The sequence below is a fragment of the Scomber japonicus genome, chromosome 6 (genome assembly GCF_027409825.1).
Source record: "Scomber japonicus isolate fScoJap1 chromosome 6, fScoJap1.pri, whole genome shotgun sequence".
Taxonomy (NCBI): Eukaryota; Metazoa; Chordata; class Actinopteri; order Scombriformes; family Scombridae; genus Scomber; species Scomber japonicus.
The window spans coordinates 30,477,148-30,502,403 of NC_070583.1; the positions used below are offsets into that span (position 1 = coordinate 30,477,148).

Consider the following 25,256-nt stretch of genomic DNA (forward strand, 5'->3'; position numbering starts at 1 on the left):
AACAAGCCACTTCCTGACTGCTCATGTGATTGTTGTGTTTTTTTACCATCACAGAGAAGAGAAGAAGGTTTGAAACGTTTTGGATTTATTTCAACGCATTAGACGATTTTATTATTTAGACTGCCATCATTAAGGTAAGGCACAGATTGTAACTTCTTAACGGGTAAAGTTGTACTAAAAAGCAAAAACACAACCTTTATTTAATTATTGCAGCATTATTACCAAACGTTACTAAAGTGATTGTTGTTTATTAACGTGTGTGTGTGTGTGTGTGTGTGTGTGTGTGTGTGTGTGTGTGTGTGTGTGTGTGTGTGTGTGTGTGTCTGTCTGTCTGTCTGTCTGTTATTGTGTGTGTTTGTCTCTGTGTGTGTGTTTGTCTGTCTGTTACTGTGTGTTTGTCTGTGTGTCTGTGACTGTGACTGTGTGTGTGTGTGTGTGTGTGTGTGTGTGTGTGTGTGTGTGTAGTCATGTCCAGCAGGTACCAGATAGTGGTGCAGGGCGAGGCATCTGAGACAGACTCTGACGATGAAGTCTACATCACCTCCCTGCCTCCTTCCCAATCTACCACAGTGGGAGCCAAGGTTGTTGTGTTGTACGCACCTGTGTGTGTGTGTGTGTGTGTGTGTGCGTGTGTGTGTGTGTGTGTGTGTGTGTGAGAGAGAGAGAGAGAGAAAGAGAGAGAGTGAGTTCATCTGCATCAAACCATGTCTCTACCTCTCCTGTCATGACTCTACATTGTGTTTGTGTGTGTGTGGATGCGTTCAGGTTCCTGGGGAGGCGTCTGAAACGGACAGCGAGAGTGAGCTGGAGCAGGCGGACCGACTCCCTCCAGTGGGTCAGGAAAGTGCTCAGATACTCAAGAGGGACCTGCCTCCGCTCATTGTAGTGAGGGACCACCCGGATGTACAGTCGATAGTAGAAGATAGGCCGAGCCCGAAACACAGACCACACAGTGAGTGATGGTGGAAATGGACTAGTGTACCATGAATGAAATGAAGAAGCCTGGCTCACAGTTCTCACTTATTTCTCGGGTCTTGTTCTTCCAGGTGACACCTTGCTACAGCAGAAGTTGCAGGAGTCTAACAGCCGGCTGTATTCAAATGTGGGTCAGACGCTACGGCACGTTTACGGCAGTGCCAGCAGAGAGGTACGCTGCTATTTATGACTCAGAACACCCAAATACCGTTTTAATACCTCAACACTATTACAGAGGTCACTGCAGCCCATTGATTGTCTAGTGCAGGGGTGTCAAACATACGGCCCGTGGGTAGGAATATTACAGAAAAATAAAAAACTTTTACTCTGAAATTTGATGACTTCCTAAAGTAGACCAAAATACACAAAAATGAAAATATTATATTATAGGTGTTACACATTTTTATTAATAGTTTTAATATGATTGTTATGTTATAAATAGTTTTATAAGTAGTTATCAGTATTTCTTTTTATGGTTTCATTAAATTCTTGTTATTTTCAGTTTCAGTAAAATACATAAGGTAAAATAGGACATGATATTGTTGGATAGTAGTGGTGTAAAACCTAAAAAAAATGCACTTTCTCTGCCATTTGAATGTTATCAAGCATCTTCTCTGCAAAATAATCTGGAAAAAACCCCAAAACAGACATAATATTGTTGAAACTACTCATTTTCACAGTACATAGATGGTTTATTATAGTAAAGATATAGCATATTTATTATTATATATTATTTGTAGGTTATTATGCAATGGTTTTACTGGTTCGGCCCACTTGAGACCAAATTGGGCTGGCCCTTGAATTAAATTGAGTTTGACATACCTGGTCTTGTGGCAGCTACAGTTTGATCCTGATTGTTTTTTTTTTTAAAGGTACGCAATGCAACTGCTCAACTCAATACCTCACAGGGCGCCATCATCAACGCTTCCCACAGCATCAGATTAATCCTGGACGACCTGAAGGCGGTGTCTGAGAAGATTGACATCATCACCAGTTGTCAGATATTGCCCGACATTAAAATGGATAATGCAGTTAATAATACTGCAACTGTACCATAGAGTATTATAAAGTATGAATCAAAATGCATTTTCATAATAAACATATCATTTATAGTGTTTTAACGTCATTATTTGTATGTTTTCACTGAATATCAGAGAGTATGACTGAAGATGGAGAAAAATAACATTTTAGTTTCACATCAAGAATACATATGAAAACAAATATACATAAAAATAGTGTTCAGAGATTGTAGACATAGTTTTTCACAATGATTTTATAAATATATAGACACTATGTTATATACATTTACAGGTTTAATAATATGATTGAACTTACAGGTGACCAAAATAAATGTCTTGTCATGACAAAGTTATGCAGTGAAGCACAATCATGATTCTGTCAGATTTACTTAGTTTAAAATCAGACTGCACTTATAGTAATTCTCTATATCAACAGTAATGCAGCATAAAAAATACAAGTTCACAAAAGTTTATATCATTTCAAAAATGGACTTCTGAAGAAAAAAAGTCTTCTTATTGCTATTTCTATTGTCTTGATGAAAGGATCATAGCAGACTTGTTGAAACAGCAATATTTGGTCATCACCATTACACTTTAAAATACAGTGTTGAAATTCAGTGATAAACATACACAATGAGATTATCTGATAAACCCACTCAGTATTATGTATTACCTGAATAGCATTAATAGTATTTACAAACTGTGGTGATAAATTAACCAAAGCATTTAAAACACTGCAACTCAGCTTATGTTACAGAAAATTAACAAAACATGTAAGATGACCAGTGATCTTCAAACTGCAAAGGACGCTACTGGTATGATTGTTGTGACTCTTGTGTGTATTATATTATGTCGTATTACAGTAAAGCGCTCCCTTTGTCTTTCTTCCATCCCATAAAACAGTTGACAGCTTCATCATAAATCCAAATATTCAGTCTGTTTGTACACTATAAAAAATGTCCATAGAATTAACACTGAAATGTTGTAAAATGATGACATAAAAAAAAGATAAATGGAAATCTAATGGAGCATTGTTTACTTTACAATAATATTTTGTAAAATACTAAACCAAACACAACTGTTAATTTAAAAGAAATATATATATTTAAAAAAAACACATTTCTTTGTAGAAATGACCTATTACTGTAGTTAAAACACAGAAAAACCTTAATACAAAAAGAAAAAGTCAGTTCCCAATGACAGCTGTGATTGGCTCCAGCCCCTCTGTGACCCTCTAGAGAGGATAAGCAGTATGGATTTCTGATGTAAATTGGTTTGATAACATCATGGACATGCTCATTCAGCAGAAATCCAATGTTAAATTTACTGGATTAAGGTTGTTCTGTAAAGATGGTTACAGTTTTGCAGTACTTGTTCAGTGCAGTTCCGTAAAACTGATATGTCATACAGGAGTGTAAATGTAAACTAACACCACTACCAGCAGGTTGAGGATTGTTCCCACAATACCCACAAGGCCAAGCATGTCTTCCCGGTCCACCTTGCAGCGGATCAGTTTAGAAAGTGGGCTTGCTGGATCAGACACCTGAGAGACAGAGACACACAGAGGGAAGTTTACCATGAACTCATAGCAGTGAACCTTTTATGCAGTTACAGTTTACAGCCACCAGGTGGCAGCACCAGTACAGACATTACAACACCCAAAACTCTTCTAAAGGTATGTATAACATTTTCATGATGTTATACATATGTACAATCATTTAATGTCTTTACACATTCTGTTTAATTCATTTATAGACACATGAGAGTTAAAGGATCATATTACACATTTCACATTATTCAATTCTGATCGATATAGTGATGATAAGACAATCAACCAACATATATTTTTTAAGAAGAAAAAAATTAAGTGATGAAAGAAGAAGGTTTTGTCTAATTTTATTCTTAAAATTTTACCTCACTGCTGTTTTTCTTTCCTTTGTTTTGCCTCTCTTCCGTCATGGGCTCCATTTATCCTCCTCCAGTCGTACCCAAACAGCAGTAAAAGTACTTTAACCTAATCCAATCCAGTCTCAAAATAAAGAAATCCAAATATTCACACGGGCAACAGCTGACAGGACACTTGTGTATAGCTCTTGGAGTTCAGAGTCTTCTTTATCCTGGTCTGTCAGGGCTCTACACCCAGACCCAGACGTCTGTGATAAATGAGAGTATAAAGAGATGCTGTTTTGATTCGCTGAGAGGCCAAATAGCCGCTCTGCTGCCCAGCCACTATATTTTTGTGTCAGGTCAAATGGGTTACCGAGGGAGAGAGTAGGTCCTTAAATACTTTGTGGTGACGTCACTTGTGCCATATTATTTGTGTGTGTGTGTATGTGTGTGTGTGTGTGTGTGTGTTTGTGTGTGTGTCCCTCGTTGGGACCTTTCTGGTATAAAGCATCATTTCTGAGGTTAAGGTATGAATTGGTTATGATTAAGGTTAGGGTTAGGATTTTAATTAAGCTGTCCACAATGAATGAAGTCAATGCAATGTTCTAACAAGGACACCTGTGTGTGTGTGTTTGTGTGCATGTATGTGTGCGTCTTCTGATTATTACTCTGTAAGTTAAATTTGATCATATTGAAAACTATCCGTCACTGTCATGCCAAACAACTCTAGTTTACTTTGGAGAATTTGTTTACCTTTTACACCATTGTTCACACACACACACACACACACACACACACACACACACACATCACATCAATCATTGTAAAAGCAGTTAGAAGGGCAGATTGTTTGCCATTGGCGCCCCTTGATAACAGAGATCCATTGAGACTTTATTACAGACAATGCTGAGGGGTTAAAGGGTTAAAGGTGAGATGTTAATTAGGGTCAGAGACGAGCTTCTTCAAGCCATTTCTCATCTAATGCCAGCAGTATAAATCCATGTGAATGATCATTTCAGTTATTTATTTATTTTTTTAAATCTGCTGTAAATTAGGGTGAGATTAGGTTTGTTTATTCAAAATATTTATTAAAACTGATCTTAATTGCCAAAAAGAGCATTCATCTTTCCAACACGTATCATTCAGCAGTACAGAAGTTGAATTTATGTTCTTTGCATGTGCTGTAAAGGACATCTAACTATATAATCATCTGGTCTGTAAGCTTATCTTCCCTCCATCTGTGATTTTTAAATCCTGGCTAAATAGTAGTCTCACTGTACCTTCAGGCATCATGCTGATCTTTGTCCTTCCTCTCTTTTGGGAACAGAGTTAGCAGACCATAGAGGAAGTAAAAGAATCGATGAATCAATTGATCAGGGACTCTCATGGGATTTAGATAACATGAGAATAATGAGACCCCAGACGTGAGAATCTGCTATCCTCCTCTGAGCGAGCAGCTATTCAGCTAGATAAGCATTTCTTACATCCCCTGATATCTATTACATCTCTTTCCTCTGTGTGTGTGTGTGTGTATGTGTGTGTGTTTCATCGCCAAGCTCCAGCAGTTCTCTGAGCTCCTTTGAAGGCTGCATGAGTGATAAGTTATTTGAAATGGGGGCAAACACTGAAAACACCACTAGCATTGAGATGTCAATGTAATGAATGGCACAGAAACACCATCGCAAAGAAGATGATGGTAATGATGGAAATTGTCACAACACAATGTCTAATCCTCCCAATCAGTCCCAATTATAAAGATATTAACCTCTTAAAACACGCACCTATTTTTTTGTTTTTTGCCAAAACGACATGCCCAAGTTGTGAGCAGCACAGGTCCCACATAGTTTGAGACTCAGAGATGTGTCTGGTATCATTGGAAAGGTAACACTCTCATTCTTGTAAAAGTGTCTGTGTGATTCTGTGACTTAGGCTACTGACAAAGAGTGGCAGAGGTTACAATAATCGGGTTGTTTCCTCGCCCATAGGTTTGCCTATACAATGACATGGGTACAGACATTCAGGGACCTCTAAGCAGGATATAGACCTAATTTCTCCAAAGGTCGACCTTTCTTTCTTGTATTTGAAATTGATTTCAAAAACTACCATGAATGTTTAAAAATGGTTAAAGATAAGAAATGTATACATACTGAAAATATAATTCAAGAACTATTTAGAGGAATGTAATCTGCTTTGCCTGTTTATTTGTTTTCTCTATGTTAAACTGTGTATGTATTCTGTACCTATTTATGTTAATTTATTTGACATATAAATCTTTTTTTTTCTATTTTAATGTGAGATGCCAGACTTTGTTCGATATTACCAAAATGTCAACATTGTTACTGTAATGAAACTTTTTCAATAAAGTTCTTTTAAAAAAGCAATAAGGCCACAGCCCAGGTATTGGCTTCATGCAATCCAAATTTGGAGTCAAAAGACCAAAAAATGAGTTATTTTTCAACAGATATGTCCATGAAAAAAAAGTTCGCTCCACTGAAAAAAGCCTACGCGACAGAAAAGCGGAGCGTAAACCGGGAATAATACCGTTTGTTCATACACAACCAGACGAACCAGACATGATAGCGTAGTGTCATCAGTGTCATACACTGTTGGTAAAAAAAAAAAAGGTTATCAACTTCATTTCGCTGAAAATGTCCATTGGCTGGAACAGCTGTCAATCAAGCCCACGTTGTCGTTGTGGTTGGTCACATGTCCTCATTGGCTTAGAGGCATGTGCTGCCTCATCCTAAGCACTGATTGGCTGGTGTGTGGTCACGTGTCCCACTGACGAACGTGCAAGTCAGGAAATGACGTAAAAGGGACCATATATGGTTTGTTCTGCGTTGTTACATTTATTAGGCTACGTGTTGGACTAAATACATGGACATATTGAGGAAAGTATTTCGGTTATAAGGAAACGGATTTCATATTTCACAAGAATGGATACCTGGCGAGCTGTACAGAAAGTCCTGAGTCATAAGATGATCGTTGTGGATAAAGGGAAGACTTTGAAGGTATGTAGCATTATAGCTGTTCTTACTTTAGCTGAGGGGCTAGCCGAGCTAATCGCTAATACTATTATGGCTGTGAGCAACCATATAATTCATGAGTGGTCTTGAATGAATCAGGTCAATTTAAGCTTTCTAACAATGTACGGCATGAATATATATAATTAAGGGTTGGTGTTTAAAACATTCAGAAGAACTTGTTGCTACCTCCCAACCTCCGACCCGTCCCGTGGGCGGAACTGCGTGTTCTTGAAATAACAATAACAAGATGGTAAAGTGTTTGACAAGTAGAAATATTAGTATTGATACCCTATAAAGTAATCACCCCATCCACATTTTATTGTAAAGATATGAGACAGACATTTAAAATATTATTTCAGAGAGTATTTTCTTCAAAGGGAAATATCATTTGTCTCTGATTTTTAATGGTAATTTCAGAACTAATTGAAGTTCAAATAGTATTTTAAGTCTCAGTCACTCAGATATTGAATTTAATTCATGTTATTCTAAATGTGTTCATGCAGATTTCTGTTTACAAATATCTAACAATTAACAAGATATTATTAATATCTGTACTGTATGCCTTAACAAGTATGGCCTTTATCACAGGTATCACAGTAATGACCATGTGTGTGTGTTTACTTAGAAAAATAACCAAGAAGTCAACATCTATTTCGCTTACTTTAAAAAAAAAAAAAAAAAAAAAAAGTTCCTGTTAAAGGTTTTTCGAGGGGCAGTTTTTTCTTATTTGAAGGATAGAGGATGCTGCAAACTATAGCGATTTTAAAGGTCCTTGAGATATTGGACTATATAAACAAAAAATAACTTGACTACTTTGTCTTTTAAAATAAGATTAAACTCAGAGGAATGATTTGTTATAATGACAATATATTACTGATTTATCTAAGTGGGAAATGTGATTTTTTTTTTTAATGATGTAAATGACTTAAATCTTTCCAGGCACAATGTTGCTTGTGTGTTAAACTGACCTCTTGTTGCATCTGATGTAGCTTAAGAATAAATAAACTTGAGTAAAAACCTATGTGACTCAGTGGGTATTTTCCCTTCAAGCCTGGGTGAATCTCAGAGGGAACCGTTACACTCAACAGGCAAATAGGACATTATATTACTGTTTACATAAAACATCTTTCCATGTTCCAGTGACAGTGGCTTGAGGCTCAAAGAGAGGGATGGGCTTAATGCTTGAACTGGCTAACTAACTGAAGACTAAAATAGGACCTCGGCAAACAATGGACTAAGGCGCTGAGAGGGGATCATAAATGTTTGTGGTGCAGAGAGTAACAGAGAACAGGAAAAAAAGGAAGATATTATTAAGTCGTACTAGATTTTACATTCGAGTAGAGACACATTTGTTTGTGTGTGTGTGTGTGTGTGTGTGTGTGTGTGTGTGTGTGTGTGTGTGTGTGTGTGTGTGTTCGTGCTCGTGCAGAGGGAAGCCACCCATAGTAGCCAAGTCAGTGACTATGTCATGGAGTGCCTGAGGACACACTGTTAGTTTATCTGGCTGGCTAAGCATGGCTGCACATAACCGCACAGGTCTGCCAGAGCAACTAAACTAAAGCTCTTGTTGGTGATAACCTTCTTCTTCTCATACTACAAGTGTAATCAAGACAACATGTAATTAAGATGCATCCCACTTACAAGCCGGAGTAGAATAAAACCCTCCGAGGAGCTGAAGGGAGCGCCAAGCAGTGTAAGTGATAATAAGTGAAGCATATAACTAAACTGGATTTTTAGATATTCCAACTCATTTCAACTATCATCCCTGAATGTGGAGAATTTAGAAGATTTGGACTGTTGCTTAGTTTGATCATTATGTCTGCTGAAAGGACTCATATGCTCCATGATATGTCTGGAGGCAACAAGCAGCAGAGCAGCAGGTGCAAGTCTGACAATGTCAAATATGATCTGTAAACCTGCACATAAAATACATAAACCTACATATTTTCCATAAATTATGTGTAAACCATGTACATATTATAGCATGTGTATATTAATTCCAATTTCATTTGTTGGTAGTTTATAATTCAGTGTGCAAAAGCAATATAACACACCAGCTAGTAGAAAACATATTCCCATTATTGAGTAATCTGTCCATCATTTTTCTAAGTTACAGTAATAAATTGGTTTATAGTTAGTTCCATAAAATGGCCAAAAATGTTAATCGCTATTTCTTTGTCCTGACTAACAGTCCACAACCCAAAGATGTTCAGTTTCACAGATGACTAAAGCAGGAAATATTCAAATTGGAGAAGCTGGAATCTGAAAATTTCAACATTTTTCCTCTTAAAAGATTAACTCAAAATTATTAAATGATGCAACCAATAATTACTTGTTAATTTTTATATTTACACTTATTTTGACACAACAAGAGAAGCTTCAGATGCTTTTTCAAGTCATGTTTTTTGTTTGGATTGTGGATCCCACATGAATGAAGATCCAAATACCAATACCAACATTAAAACAGGGCTCCATGAAATATGCACATTATTTTCTGCATTGACGACACATTTAAAAACTGTTTAAATTTTAACTTATTTTTTAAAGAATCTCAGCATCAATTAGCATAGCGTCTGATCACTCATCAAGACAAGATGACCAAAATTATAGGCACAGAAAACACTTGAGTCCTGATTATGTGGCAGTGAACCAGAACACTGAACTTGAGGATTGTATCTCCAGCATAATGTTGTGAAAACACATGTTGCAGGTGAGAAATACAGTGCATCAGTAAAACTCCTTGAATGTGATGGTTTTTCATTTTTATTTGCATTGCTATAACTATACATTATATATATTCATATATATATATATATATATATAAACATTACATGAAAGTACACCAGATCTCACAGCATCTGTTCAATGTTTGTAACAAACTGTTTCTTTATCATAAATGAGTAAAATATTCTGACACAACTCTAGAGGACACAGTTTCTTTCCTTTTAGACAAAACAGCTTTTTAAAAGGCACCTGTAAAAGGCACCAACATTTTCCTCTGGGTGGAATTGTGCTGCAGCTGTAATGCATCATACACTATAAAACTGGAACCTGTGATGCCCCAGTTTTGCCTTACCATGCAAATCTTAAATATTATTCAGCTTTGTTGCTTTAAAAATCAAATTAAAATATCTAAAGCACCCTCACGTCTCCATGATGTTCTCAGACAGGCTGTGTCCAATATGCCCTCTCAGGCTAAAAATCATTTCAGCTCATGTGTCATGAAAAAACATGAGAATCCATCCTTTTTGCTTTGGCTGAACAACACTCACTGGCTCACACTCAGTATGAACATTTCTGAATCCAGCATCAGAATGAACATCTGCTTGGCTTTTGTTTTACCACTGTCCTCTTATTTTTAGAGTTATGTGTTAATATTTCAGGCTTGTGGCAATAGTAATGCAGTCCCAGGTGTGCTCTGATGCGTCTGTTTTTTTTTCTGTTTTGTTTTTTTCTGTGGCACTGGAGGCTTTTTCCATAACATAATAGCTAGTGCACATAGTAGCTTTATGAATGATAAAAAAACAAAAACATAAACATGCATAAAAATAAAATCATAAATAATCTAAAACTCTGTATTTGAATGCAAAGTGAGAAATTATGTTGAATTGGTAAATAAAGGTCCATGCCATGTACGTGTGTGTGTGTGTGTGTGTGCATGGAGGAGGTGGTTGGATGGGACAGCAGATGGCCAGGACTTGCCCTATGGGCTCTCTGCTTCCCTCGGCCTGCTTGGCAGTGAGTCTGTTATGTTAAAACCGGTCTCAACCGAAAACTTGAACTTCATACAGAAATCATGATCGTATGTATCCCAGGCACTATATCCAATGAGTTATTAGAGTGACTAATGCTGGACTCTAATAAAATACCAGTCATACTATCATTACCAACGTGTTCCGGAATCCGGGGTTCTCTGTTACCATGGCAACGGGAAACATTTTCAGGCTTACTATACCATAACTCAGCATTTTAGTGCCTGGGCTTATCCACTTAACTATTCTGGGATACACATTATAATCTTTTTGGCATGAAAATTGTCAAGTTAAAAAGACCGATTATAGGCGCAAAATAAATTACCATTTGTTTCAGTCTAAAAATATATATATATATTCTGTTGGTCATTGTAAACCCACATTGGCAAAAGCATGGCCTGGATCTGAATATACCTGAGCTAAATAGCTACGTGTTTTGTTTTTTGTTTTTTTTGTCTATGTGTTTGTTTGTTTGTTGCAACAAGTAACCCCTCTGAGGCAGTACAAAGTGGTCCAAAATACCTTCAGTACTTTAGTCAAAGTATATTCAAACGTGTCTCACAGTTGCACAGCTGCTGCTTCGACTGTCACCGTCTGACAGCAGATGTCTGGCGAAGCGAAGGTGGCTCATACTGTGCTTTTGGTGCACACTTAAAAATGGATTTAACTCAACAAACTCCTCTGGTACAGTTATTAGATGTGACAGGAAGTAAATGCGCAAGTCACATCAATCTCAGCATGCTAGCATCGAAGGTCCTGATGTGTGCGGAGAGATGGTGTAAAATTAAACTCATGAAGAGAGATCTAAGTAGCAAGTGTTTGAGTGCACACTTCTATCTTTGTGAGGACCGATTTCAGAGAGGGCGCTTTTGGAAAGTGCAAGCTTTTCACCCTTTTGGTTCTCACTTCTTCAGAGGGATGAAGCGGCTAAGAGTCACCAAAGTTATTGCTTATATTGGATTGCTGAGAATAGACTCAACAGTTTCACAGTTTTCCAGATAATCACCACTTAGTTATGGCGCTTTTCCACTACACAGTTCCAGCACGACTCGACTTGTTTCTTTTTGCGTTTCCACTAGGGATAGTACCTGGTACCTGCTACTTTTTTAGTACCTGCTCTGCTGATGTTCCAAGCGAGCCGAGCCAATACTAAATGTGACGTCAACAGACTGCCGGCCACTGATTGGTCAGAAGAGTTGTCGTTGGAAGAGTCATGAGCCGTCCCACACAAGAATCAAACCTGCCATTTTTAAATACCGGCAACAGCGTTACAGCCATACGGCTCAATTTTGTTGCTTTGTGTGTGACAGAAAGACACATACAGCAGCAAGTACACCACTGCCTCCATGTCCTCCATTGTTTATGTGTTTGTGTTGCGTATAAATCGAAGTCACGGCAGTTTCGCAGAGCCGTTCTATGACGACCCCGCCCACTTTGAATAGGTACTTGTAATGGAAAAGGTTGTTCCTGGAATCGAGCCGAGTAGTGCTGGAACTGTGTAGTGGAAAAGCGCCATTAGCCACACTGGTCAGTCTCTACTGGTTACAAACAATTAGAGGGTTTATTGTATTTCAATCCCTAGTCTTTAGGGCGGCCCTTCATTTGGTGGCAGTGACATGCACTTCACTACAGAGGGAAATGAGGAGAAAGCATAATTTCTGGTAATCTGGAAAATTTATCAAAATGTAAGGGGCGTAGGTTTGTTAAGGGGCGTTTTTAGCTGTTGTTCAAGCAACAACCATGCATTTACAAATCACCACACTTGGCCAGATGGAGATTGTCTGATATTGTGAGACTACCACTTAATAAAACCACAAATAAACTTTCCTGGTTGGTCAGTAAACTGTGATGCATGTTGACAACAATCTGGCTAACAATTTTATTTTTACATCTTCGCTCTCTCCTCCATATAGGTTTGACTGACTTTGAATATTCTGCTGCGCTAAATTGAATCATAGTTTTACTTGAAGGTTAGAATTAGGTTTAAATTATAGTTATATAGAGATTCGGATTCAAGCTTGTGAAGGTTAAGATTAGAGGCTAATGCAAAATGTCAGTGAGCATCCTCAAGTATAGAAGTACAAATGTGTGTGTATTTGAAACTGGAAAGGTGTGAAACAAAGTCCTAAGGCATTAAGTTGTTTATGCATTACAACTAAATCAAATCAGTACCATTTTTTTAAAATTTGAAGCAACTAATAATTAATAAAAGCTAAATATTCTGGCAGGCAAAAGGTGAATATTTGTTCATCCAGCATTCTGTAAACATGGCCATAGAAATACTTAAAATCTGTATCTGAAGACATCTAAAGATTGACTGTGGCCACCAGATATCTGTTGTGTTTCAGCCCGATGATGTTGTGACTTTCAGGTCTGCTTGCAAAACCAGTTCAAATGAAACACTCAAAGGTAAAACTAATACTAAAACTACAAGCATACACACACAATGGTAACAAGGAATCTTACAATGTAAAATCTCAATACTTAGTCTCACAAACCGATATGTAAAATTGCAGTTAAGTGAGCAGAGTCAGAGTAGAGTCCAATGTGGAAAACCAACTGTTTCTTCTTCGTCATTGTGAACCTCTGACTGATGCATAAATATAAAAGTATTGTGCTATTGTGAAATGACACTTGCTGCTCATGTGGGTCCTCTCAGTACTATGTCTTCTCCGGCGTTAGCTTGTTGGTGGAAAAGAGAATGATGAGGATGAAGTGTAGATTCAGGCCAGTCCGTCCTGCTCGCTTGTCAACTGCATTTAAGTTCACTCCTCCATCAGAGCCACAGTGCTTACACTTAAAATCATATCCATAGTGACATGCTGCTCCAACAAAAATGCTGTAACCCAATCCCAGGGAGTTTTTCATGCCTTTATGAGTTTCGAGACAGATGGCGAGGCCTTGCACAGAAGCTTTATGTCCTCTTTTTTTAAGCAATCCACACCAATTCTGCTTGATGTCTTTGTTACTATTCCATGCATTTGTGTTGCATTGCAATAGTACACCATGTTGATTTGTGTGCCATTGTCTGAGTTCCACACTTTGCCTTCTTTGATGATACTTTATTCCTGGTTTATAGATCCAATCGCAGAAACATGACACCAGAAAATAGATGAGTATTCTGTGGTACTGACCTTCTACAGAGAGATCTTTGCTGTCGGCACCATCTAGTTCCATTTTTGGGTGCTTTCTACTCGTGACATCAACAGGCGTGTTGAACAAATCAATAAACTATCAGTTATTTTGGTCAAAGCAAGATAGAGATCGTAGCAATGCTAGCGTATGATCACACATGTGAAAAACAACTGAAACACTAATTGCAGGGCACAAATTTCACACAACATATAACCAAGATTAACTAGAAATGGTGGCTATCGAACATACTTTACGCACCGTACGATCACTGGCACACCTGGCTGTTTGGTACAGGTGCAGTTAGGATTGGCAGGTATCAGTAAGGTAGGTGGAGAGGAAGCAAATATATCAGAAGGAGGTGTACATATAGACAAAGATAAGAAGAAGGAGGTTGAGTACGATGCCGATTACTCCGAGCACAGCCAGGAACCTCTCCTCTGGTGTGCTCAGGTGTGGACACGTTAGTTCCATGTAAAACTTTTTCAGTGATGCTACTAACAGCCAAAACTGAAAATCAGCATTGAGTGATTTCTTGTATTAGTAAATCTGTAATGATGTTCTATTCAAGTGAATTTAAGGATAGGCATGAAGGTCCTTAAGTTCAGCAATTTTTGGTCCCTATTGCAACTCTTCTTTTATACTATTTTGGTCACTCAGAGGAGCTGTGTTTGTCAATCTATTTTAGATATGGCAATGAAAAGAAAAGTCTGATCCTACAAATGTGTGGTGCAAAAAAAACAACACAGATACCACACACCTTTTACAGAGTGATATGACAAAGATGCAGCAAAGTCAAATATGGCCACGGTCCGATCAAAGACAGGAACTCATCTCCTGTCACAGTCATGGATCAGACACACTTGACCATTAACAGACTGGACACCCTGTCAGCAGACATCTGACATGTGGTTGAGTGAAGCTGAAGATACAGTTTAATATGATTTATTAAATGAACTGTCTTAAGTGATGCAGGTGTAGGTCTAGATAAATATGGCTACTATCCAGCTGAACACGCTGCCGGTCATCCTCACATTTTAGCATACTCCGAATAATCAAACTCTCCAAGTATATAAATACTTCAAGACGAGCACAGCGGTGAGGAGATGGCAGTAAAAGACTTGGGGACAGTGGCAACGGTTCTTGTCAAGTCTTGCAGAAAACCTTAAGTGACAGTGGTGTAGATGTAGACAAATATGACCACTAAAAGATTGAGGATGGTTCCAATGATGCCCAACACAGCTAGAATTCGCTCCTCACGGTCGTTCGCGGCGTCCTCCTCTCTTGCGTGAGCGCTGCAGACATAGCGGCTGCCGGGGACCATGGTTACCATCACAGAACCCCAACCCCACAGAGCACGACGCCTGCTTGTGGAGATAGCGATGGTGGGGCAAATGGAAATGGGAAGAAGAGAGAAAAAAAAACATGTTAATTATTTCTGACGCAGAGTCGCTGAAAATTTCCCAAACACAGACACACACGAGTATATTTGCACACACCATCTTTTGAGTTAAAAATGTTTTCCTTCATGTATCTGGACATTCAATATTAATCACACAAGTGTAAAAAGTAAGTCAGTGGAGAATGAAATAAGCTTTTCTTGCTGTCTGACCCATATCTACACCAAAAGTAGGAGTTTGTCTCATTTCAAAACATAACATTATTTTCCTCCTCTGGCTTTGTTCTCTAACTTGCTCTTCTCTACTATCATCCACATCCCATTGACTGCAAGACAAGCACAACTCAAAAAGACAACATCCAACACCCTCTTGTTTTGTTTTAGTGTCTGCTTTTGTGTTGTGTGCTGGGCCTTCTTCACATTCATTCACCTATTCACCCCTGTCGAATTTCTCCCATCACCCTCCTGTTACATTTAGTTTTTTCTCGACTTAACTTCTCTCCCTTTTCTCAATTACTCTTACACCTCTCAAATAGTTTTTTAAATTAAAATATATATATATATGAATGTCCCTACAATATCAATCAAACCTGATACAATTCCATATAGTACAGTCTATAAAATTACTGTCAGTTTCATACTTCAGGTTTTCTCCTTTTCCTTCATCTGTTTGTTCCCTTTACCCACTGTCACTGAGCATTAGTACTGATTTGGAATCATTAGTTTATTTTAATAATGAATGAGTTCAGATGCTGATGAGGGAATTATCTGCAATCATCTGAGACCCTTTGGGAGTGGAAGGAGAAAAGGTGGTTAAGATGAGGGTTAGGGTTAGAGCTTTTCCACCGAGCTGGAGCTGGTGCTGTTTCGGAGCCAGAGCCTGACTAAGCACCGGTTCTTTGCTTTTCCACCGCCAAAGCTCCAGCCCCGAGCCTCAGAACGGGAGCCAGAGTAAGCACCAACTCTCTGCTGGTCTAAAGCAAGAACCGATTACGTCAGCAGACTGGGGGCGGGGTTAACATTTATTAGCCGGCTAGCGGGGTTAACATTTATTAGCCGGCTAGCGTGGCATTTACAGAGGATTAAAGATTTGTTGATTAAAAGTACTATTTTTATCATTTTTTTGCCAGAGCTGTCGTCTTCTACTTCTTCTTCTTAGCTTCCGGCAGGCTAGATGCCTTGCGCCATGTTGCTGCCTCTCACTGGTGAATCATGGAAGTGCAACAGGTTCGTAAGAGGTGCTTGGATTAGCACCAACTGAGCACTGGCTCTAGCACTAGTGTCGAACCAGCACCGGCTCCAGCTCGGAAAAGGGGTGTGTGTGTGTGTGTGTGTGTGTGTTTATACATATGCGCTAAAATAAGAATGACTTCTGGGATTTACACAGAAAGTAAGACTGCATTGCATTGTCCCAACCAGGTTTGCTGTCCATAATACGGTCCACTGCTCAGTTACCTCGTGCAACTTTGTCAATAATGAACATCATAAGAATGTCAAATCAAATGTTTCTCTTCTCTAGGCTCCTCATTTTCTTTTAATGTTCATGCTTTACTCCATTCTCCACTTGTTGTTCTGTCTTTTCATTTTGTTGGTGCGCTGGGTAAACATTTCAACATCCAGCAGCTGTTCTGGCAGCCCAGGGGTGTGTGTGTGTGTCTGTGTGTGTGTGTGTGTGTTAAGAGTATAGACAGGGACATAGCACTGTCTTTTGATGCAGCTTAGCTATTCAACAGTGTAACGTGATTATTTCCGACCCAATTAGAGAGAACGCATTGCACACCTCAAAATTTCTAGCCATAAAGAACATTGATAGAAGAAACAGAAACAGACAAACTTACTTCAAAAATAGGGGGAATGAAGAGTTGCAAAGAGATGAAAAGTAAGAGATGGATAAATGAAATTACACATAGACACAATATACAGATACATACTACAACTTGCATGTCCAAATAATGTTTATTAGACTGTTTTCAATGCATTCAAATCAGTATTAGCCTTACACGTTAGTAAAGTGCACCGGTTTATATCCACTACCTGGAGCTGTGAATGAAAACAGCTGGACACTTTTTTGGAGTGTCAGATACAAACTACATCAATTCAACCACAACCCAAGTCCAGATTATCTATCAAGAAACACTGTTTGTACTGTGATGTTAAATGGCAGCACCACTTTCCTAAGCCCTTAATCATTCAGTTGAAACAAATAGACTAATCAGCTGTTAACCCTTGTGTTGTCCTCCCGGGTCAAATTGACCCTGTCTGTTTTGATTGTTCCTTCTTTTCTCCCTTCCTCTCTCCATCCTTCCTTCCTTCCTTTCCCCTCTCCCTACTTCTCTCTTTCTTTCCTCCGCCATACATTTTTCCCTCCCTTCTTTCCTCTGTCCTTCTTTCTTTCTTCCCTCCCTTCCTCTTTTCCTTTCTCCCTCCCTCCAACCTTCCTTCCTTCCTTCCTTCTTCCTTCCTTCTTCCTTTCTTCCTTCCTTCTTCCTCCCTTCCTTCCTTGGCTCGAGGACAACAGGAGTGTTTATATCCACTACTTGTGTCAGTCCATACAAACTACATCAATTCAACCACAAATCCAGATTATCTGTCAAGAAACACAGTTTGTACTCTGATTAATCATTCAGTTGAAACAGACTCATCAGCTGTTAAATACATATTTTGGAAACCTTTGAAAGCAGTATTTATATGATGCTTATAACATTACAACACTAAAAGTTATAACAGTGTTAATACATGTTGACATTTTGTATTCTCATAGATTTAACCAGCCAATGTATCATTTATGATCTGAAGACTTGGTTGTATCCTTGTCTGAACTTATACAGAATATGTGTCTGAACTTTGATTATGTAACCTAAGCTCTATATTTGGGATGAGTTTGATAATCCACCTGCTGCCTCTCTATCTTCTTACTCTCTCACATCTTCTCTCTTATCACTGAATCACACTGATCTAATGGGATGCTTATGTGAGCAAACATGAGTGTTCGTGCACCCAACTGTGCAAATTCCCTTTAGGCATTTACTGCATTTACATTTCAATATGTTTGTTATATGTGTGACTATATGTGCATTGTGGATATGTGCACATGTACTTATATATGTGTGGAAAAGAGGGGAAAGTGAGTCAGTGTAATGCAACATGGCTCTACATGGCAAGGAATGGCCTGAGCAAGTAAGAAGCCAGTTTGCGATATTACACAAACACAGGAGAGGGTAGAAGCTCATCAGTAAGCTTATTAACAGAAGCTAAAACACAGTTGCAGCTGTGGTTAGGAGGTACAGAAGGAACCACGTTGTCAATAACAGAAGGTGCAGTGGGAATCCTCTTAAAATGATGGCCCTCACAATCTGCTATTTATGTAACCTTGCCTTGAAAAACAGACTTCTGACTTAGCACAGGTATGATCTGCCCCCACGGTTTCCGGTGGTACTGCTCCGTTTGATCCATATCCATAAGCTTTAAGGCCCATTTATGCTCAATGTTAAATACGGATACGGACGGAGCCTTCTGCCTGTGCTCTGCGTTCATTTCATCCGTATCTCTGCACGTTTCCATAAAGCTTACGGATACGGACTAAACGGAGCAGTACCACCGGAAACCATGGGGGGGCAGTGTTGCTGTCACTACTCGATACGTAGCTCTAGTGAGACACAAAGAAGAAATAACAATGCCGGAACTTTTTGAGGAAAGGTTTTGCGAGTTGGTTAGAAACTTTAAACATATATTTTTTGTCTTTTATGCAAGAGGAACATTATCAATAACTCCTCCACAGTCGCCATGTTTGTTTTTGAATTTGTTGTTGTCATAAACTTTTGACTCTGCGCTGCCCCCTGGTGGATGTATTGGTTAACATCCATGCCATTTTCGTACGTCCGTTGAGCATAAATGGGCTTTATGGAAACGTGCAGAAATACGGACGAAATGAACTCAGAGCACGGACAGAAGTCTCCGTCCGTATCTGTATCAGTATTTAACGTTGAGCATGAATGGGCCTTAAATCAGTATATCAGTGACTGCTCAGACACTGTGAGGGACTTTATATGAAATACTACTATAACTACAAGATGACGTCCAAAAAGAAAACCATTGATCACAAAGCAGCCCCAAACTGTAAGATGCCAAAGAACATGAGAAGAAGCCAGGTGAATACTGGCAGCACTTTCTTTGGTCAGATGAAACTGAAATGAATTTGTTTTATATACCTAAATACTGAATGACAAGATGACTACCAGTGTTAAAAGGATTCACATGAGATGAATTTTCTAATGTCACAATGATCCCAAACACACTGCAAAAAGTTTTTAAAGAAGAAAAAAGTGAAAACTGACCTGAAACCAAAACCAACAACTATAGATTATTTTAGAGGAAGGTAGAGCAACACAATCCCTCCAGCCAAGAGCAGCTGAAAATAATTATCTGTGAAGAATGGCAAAACATTTGTGACTGTCATCTCTGCCCAGGAGGATCAAATCTGTCATCACAAATAAAGTCAGGGATACAAAATATTGAAAAAAGAAAAAGAATAAAATCTCACTTAGGAAGGGTGTGCTGACTTGTTGCAGTTCTTACTTAAATATGGACTTTTCATTATGGTTTAATTAGTTAGTTTTTCAAGTGAATTGGTTTCATTCTTCTTGGGTATTGTCTAAAATAAATTATATTAAAGAGAAAATTATTTGTAATTACTTAACATTTTAGTGAAGTTGACCATTGGTGTACTTATATTACATACTATAAATATGCACAATAACCTTATAGCTACAATTTTATATCCTCCAGTTACAAACTAAAGACATTAGACCAGAGGTGTCAAACTCATTTTCATTCAAGGGCCACATACAGACCAATTTGATTTCATGTGGGCTGGATCATTAAAAAGATGGAGGGAAAGAAGGAAGAAAGGAAGGAGGGAAGAAAGGTAGGAAAGACAGATGGAAGGAAGGAATAAAGGGAGGAAGGACCGATGGATGGAAGGACAGAAGGAAGAAAGGGAGGAAGGACAGATGGAAGGAAGTACAGAAGGAAGAAGGTTAGGGTTAGGAAGTACAGATGAAAGGAAGGAAGGAACGAAGAAAGGATAAAGGAAGGTAGGAAGGAAAAGAACACAGGAAGGAAAGTGGGCTGGATTGGACCCCTTGGTGGGCCGGGTCTGGCCCCCGGGCCGCATGTTTGACACCCCTGCATTAGACTATACTCAAGAATACACACTCTCTCTTTCTCTTCTTCTCTCTCTCATCCTTTCTTCCCTCCCCCTTTCAAGATGACGCATCTTAATGAACTGTGCAGCAGCTCAAGCATTTAGTCAATTCAAATTAATATTTGAATACATCCACTCAGCCATTCAAACCTCTACCATCCCATTATATTAACAAAATAGCAGGGGGAAGAGGAGGGAATCAGATGTGATTATCTGGTTAACTGTGATGACTTGTGATGTTTTTGGCCAATGTGAAACACTAGTAGCATATACTTTATTATTAATCACAATAAAAGTCTTTCCTGTTATTTGTAATTGTAGGAAGCAGTCCGAACCATCATAGCGTTAGTAAATAACTAAATAAGAATAAAGGTCTATGTACCCAATTGTGACTCTATGTTCAGCTATTTTCATCCAAGCTACATGAAGTCATTGTTAAAGAATCATAATTGGATGCTCTTGCTTCTGCATATTTTACAAATGGCAAATATTCTGAACTGGTTTTGAACCATACAACGAGGACGCGGTGCAGTCACATTACAAATGCACAGAGCAGTGCTGGGGAATTCACCAACAGCTTCCCTGCCGAGTGAGCAATGCAATGCAGTCTGCCCTATGAAACTCATGCATAATATTCACCCATAATTGGTGCAGATAGCTGCTCTGCTTATTTAACTGTCAAATTAATTTATATAGGGTGTGATATGAATTCCCTACGGATGGTCCATCTGCAGTGCACCGTGCATTACTGTGTATAAGTCTTAGGTCACATTCACTACCACTAGCATATTCACTAAGGTGATCTCATGGAAACGTCTAGAACAGGGGTGTCAAACATGCGGCCCGTGGGCCATAACCGGCCCGCTGAGGTATCCAATCCGGCCCACTTTCCTTCCTGTCTTTTTTCCTTCCTTCCATCTGTCCTTCCTTCCTTCCTTCCTTCCTTCCTTCCTTCCTCCCTCCCTTTCTTCCTCCCTCCCTTTCTTCCATCTGTCCTTCTTCCCTTTCTTTCTTTCTTTTTTCCTTCTTTCCTTCCTTCCTTCCATCTTTCCTTCCCATCTTTTCCTTCCTTCCTGCCTTCCTTCCTCCCTTCCATCTGTCCTTCCTTCCTTCCTTCTGTCCTTCCTCCCTTTCTTTCTTTCTTTCTTTCTTTCTTTTTTCCATCTTTCCTTCCTGTCTTGTTTTACTTCCTTCCTCCCTTTCTTTCTTTTTTCCTTCCTTCCTTCCTCCCTTTCTTTCTTTTTTCCTTCTTTCCTTCCATCGCTCCCTCCTTCTTTTTAATGGTCCGGCCCACATGAGATCAAATTGGGCTGTATGTGGCCCTTGAATGAAAATGAGTTTGACACCTCTGCTCTAGAATAAGAGCTTATGACATGCATACTTAAATTCCAGCATTAAAAAGCCATTGTTGTGCTGTAAGAAGGTACCAGAGTTAAATAGTAATATATTTTGTTGCAGGATGTTTCATAGCTTTTATGTCAGTGTCAGCAGTGGTGTGCATCCTTGAAGTATCTATAACAGACCTGTGTAGTCATGGCCACTGCTTGAAGGACTGTGTTGCTCTTTTATTAAACTGATAGTGCTTCCTGTGAGATGTGCTTCATCATCAAAATATGCAATTTTAGGTATTATTACTGTTTTAAAATTGTACTAGTGGTACGTTTGTCATTTGAAATAAATAATTCATGTCAAGCTAAATGACTATCCTCCTACAGTTTTCTGATACACCTGGAGATTTTAGATTTTTAGTGTGTGTGTGTGTGTGTATACTTCTTCTTTGCGTAACATCTTGAGTAGTTGCAACCTTTTTCAGTGGGATGCTCTAATGGTTTTTGTTCTGATCTCTGTAACTCTGATCTGTGAAACATTAGCAGAAGGCAGACCAGGCTGTCTCCAAGTTCACACAGTTCATTTCACGTCTACTCTAAATTGTTTAGTCATAGTTACACCATAAATACATTTATTAAGCCAACGGTCTTATCTTATGTCTTCATCTACGTCCTTATGCTCTTTCTGAGTCTTCTGAGTTATTTTCGCATCAGAGAGAATACTTAAATACCACTTATACATTTCTGTGAACTTTACCCATCAGTGTGGGAGGAGAAAATCCATTATGACTTGAAATGACTGGTGCTGTTAATGAAGAGCTGATAATTAATAGAGGATTGTCTACTGTATATTATTATTATCTTAGGAGGCTATATCCAAATGTTTCTATGTGTTCTATCTCTTCCTAACATTTCTCTTTAGGTATATAGTCTTTCTTCAGCTGCACTTTATGAACATGTCCACTAATGTCAGTTAGTGTCACTGACACTGTTGATTCATATAATTACAGTCTTGGGTTATACTAACTTGCTGTATCTATGGTTACCACAAACTCTTAACCCCTGTGTCGTCCTCCTGGGTCAAATTGACCCTGTCTGTTTTGACTGTTCCTTCCTTCTTTCCTCCCTCCCTCCCTCCTACCTTCCTTCCCTCCTTCTTTCCTCCGTTCATCCTTCCTTCCTTTAATCCTTCCTCCCTCCCTCCTTTCCTTCCTTCTTTCCTTCCTTCCTCTTTTCCTTTCTCCCTCCTTCCCTCCTACCTTCCTTCCTTCTTTCCTCCATTCTTCCTTCCTTCCTTCTTTCATCCCTCCCTCCCTCCTTCCTACCTTCCTTCTTTCCTCCCTCGCGCTCCCTCCTACCTTCCTTCCTTCCTTCTTTCCTCTGTTCTTCCTTCCTTCCTCCCTCCTTCTTTCCTTCCTACCTTCCTTCTTTCCTCCCTCCCTCCCTCCCTCCTACTTTGCTTCCTTCCTTTCCTCCGTTCATCCTTCCTTCCTTCCTTTCTTCCTTTATTCCTTCCTCTCTCCCTCCCTCCTTTCCTTCCTTCCTACCTTCCTTCTTTTCTCCCTCCCTCCTACCTACCTTCCTTCCTTCCTTCCTTTCCTCCTTCCTTCCTTCCTTCCTCCCTCTCTTCCTTCCTTCCAGGACAACAGGAGGGTTAAAGGATATTCTCCCTTTTTACTGTTACCAGTTTCATTTTACAGTTGCAATATACCACTGTATGTATAAACACAGTAAACCTACTCTAACTTATTTTTACAGTTAATTAATTGTCAATCGCTGTCAGACTAAAAAGCTATCCTGGGGATTCAGATGTTTAAATGATAGACATCAATCAAGCACAGTCAGAACATAGATACACAAATTAATTACTGTGAGGTCCCATGTTGACCCCTTTAACCCTCATCCTGTCCCAATGCATTTGCTTATTAGTAGGCAAGATTAAAATACTAATAATGTCAAATACAATATAAACTGATGTCTGTGATACACTGTGAGTCTTTAAGCTGCGCATTCAGTATTGATCATCAGGGATAGGAGCAATTGTATGTAGTGATTGGAGTCATTGACTATTATTGACTCTACAGAAAGTCTCAATCAATAATCTCGCTCCTTTTGTGTTTGCTACAGTACACATTGTTCAGCCTGTGCAGAGACAGCTACAACACGCACACACACACACACACACACACACACACAGAGAGAGAGAGCTTGTATCTTGTATGGGTCATGTCCATGCTGTAAAAGACCCATTACAAGATACTGTAGAGGAGCTGTTTGTTGCTAACATCATTCTGCATGGTTGACAATAAGGCAACACTCTACTGCTGTATTATAAAAGTATTTTGACTATTAATGCATGTACATTTGACATGAATTCACAATTTTCCTTCTACTTTTCACACACACACGCACATACACACACACACACACTCATATCACATGCACACACTGAGCTGATGCACCGAGTTATGGTGTGGGAACCAGATCCGTATGACACTGGAACGTTCCACAGCCTCATTATGAGCTCGAATACGAGGCCAGTGGCCATGAAGCGACTGTCACTTCTCCTCAGCTGCAGCCCTGGTTTCTCTGTGTTTCTGCATGTGTGTTTTTACAGTGTGTGTGTGTGTGTCAGGGTTAGGGGTGGGGGTAGGGGTGACTGTACATGTATATATGCATTATAGCAATAGCAGAGAGAAAATACATCTGTGCGAAGGAGAAAAATGTTTTATGTTGTGTGTGTGTGTGTGTGTGTGTGTGTGTGTGTGTGTGTGTGTGTGAGAGCTAAAATCTTGCCTTCATTAAGAAGAACTGGGGAAATTCTTATCATAACACATGTGGTAATAAAAACTTGTTGACAACACTGACTGCCTCAGAGTTTATAACTGTATTTTTTCACAAGCCTGGTAACTGAGAGCTATGATTTGTTTTCTAGTTGATTTACGTATATTTTTTGATCTTCATGCTTGATAAAATAAATCAGTGTATTGGTGACACCTTGCTGCATGAGGCACCAAGTTCAATTTAAAACACATTTTCTTTAACAACAAATTCATGACAAAATCAGATCCTTCAGGTGTTACTTAGACTTAGTCAATATTCCCTATAATATTAAACAGAATCAGACTTTATATCTGAGTAGCCCTGTTTTAAGTCCTGTTGTTTATAATACAGGTTAATAAGAAGTAAGATTTCTCCACACTAAAGGCAAACCGTTAAGGATACATGGTTTTCATTAGACAGTGATGATTACTTCATTAAACAGAGCTGTGTTCTCATTAATGACTCTGATGTGGCTGATACGAACATCACGATTTAGCAATATCATTATGTTTTTTTTAAAGTTTTATTAAATGAGAAAAGATCTGAGGCAGGGTTAAGATTTGTGATCACTGCATGATAGTGAGTATTTTATTAAAACACCTTCCTGACATGAATACTGTTCTCATTCTTAACCCTCCTGTTGTCCTCGAGGGAGGGAGGAAAGAAGGAAAGAAGGGAGGGAGGAAGGAAGAAGGAAGGAAAGGAGGAAGGA

General features: G+C 38.9%; 1 protein-coding gene across 1 annotated transcript; it reads left to right on the top strand.

The window, feature by feature from the left end:
• The first annotated feature begins 59 nt into the window (after positions 1 to 59).
• bloc1s3 (biogenesis of lysosomal organelles complex-1, subunit 3) lies at positions 60 to 2,259 on the top strand. The gene is made up of 5 exons (XM_053320902.1): positions 60 to 134; positions 466 to 581; positions 766 to 952; positions 1,047 to 1,147; positions 1,848 to 2,259. Exons 2-5 carry the CDS (start codon positions 468 to 470, stop codon positions 2,031 to 2,033), a joined length of 588 nt encoding a protein of 195 aa, XP_053176877.1. The 5' UTR covers positions 60 to 134; positions 466 to 467; the 3' UTR covers positions 2,034 to 2,259.
• The last annotated feature ends 22,997 nt before the right edge of the window (positions 2,260 to 25,256 follow it).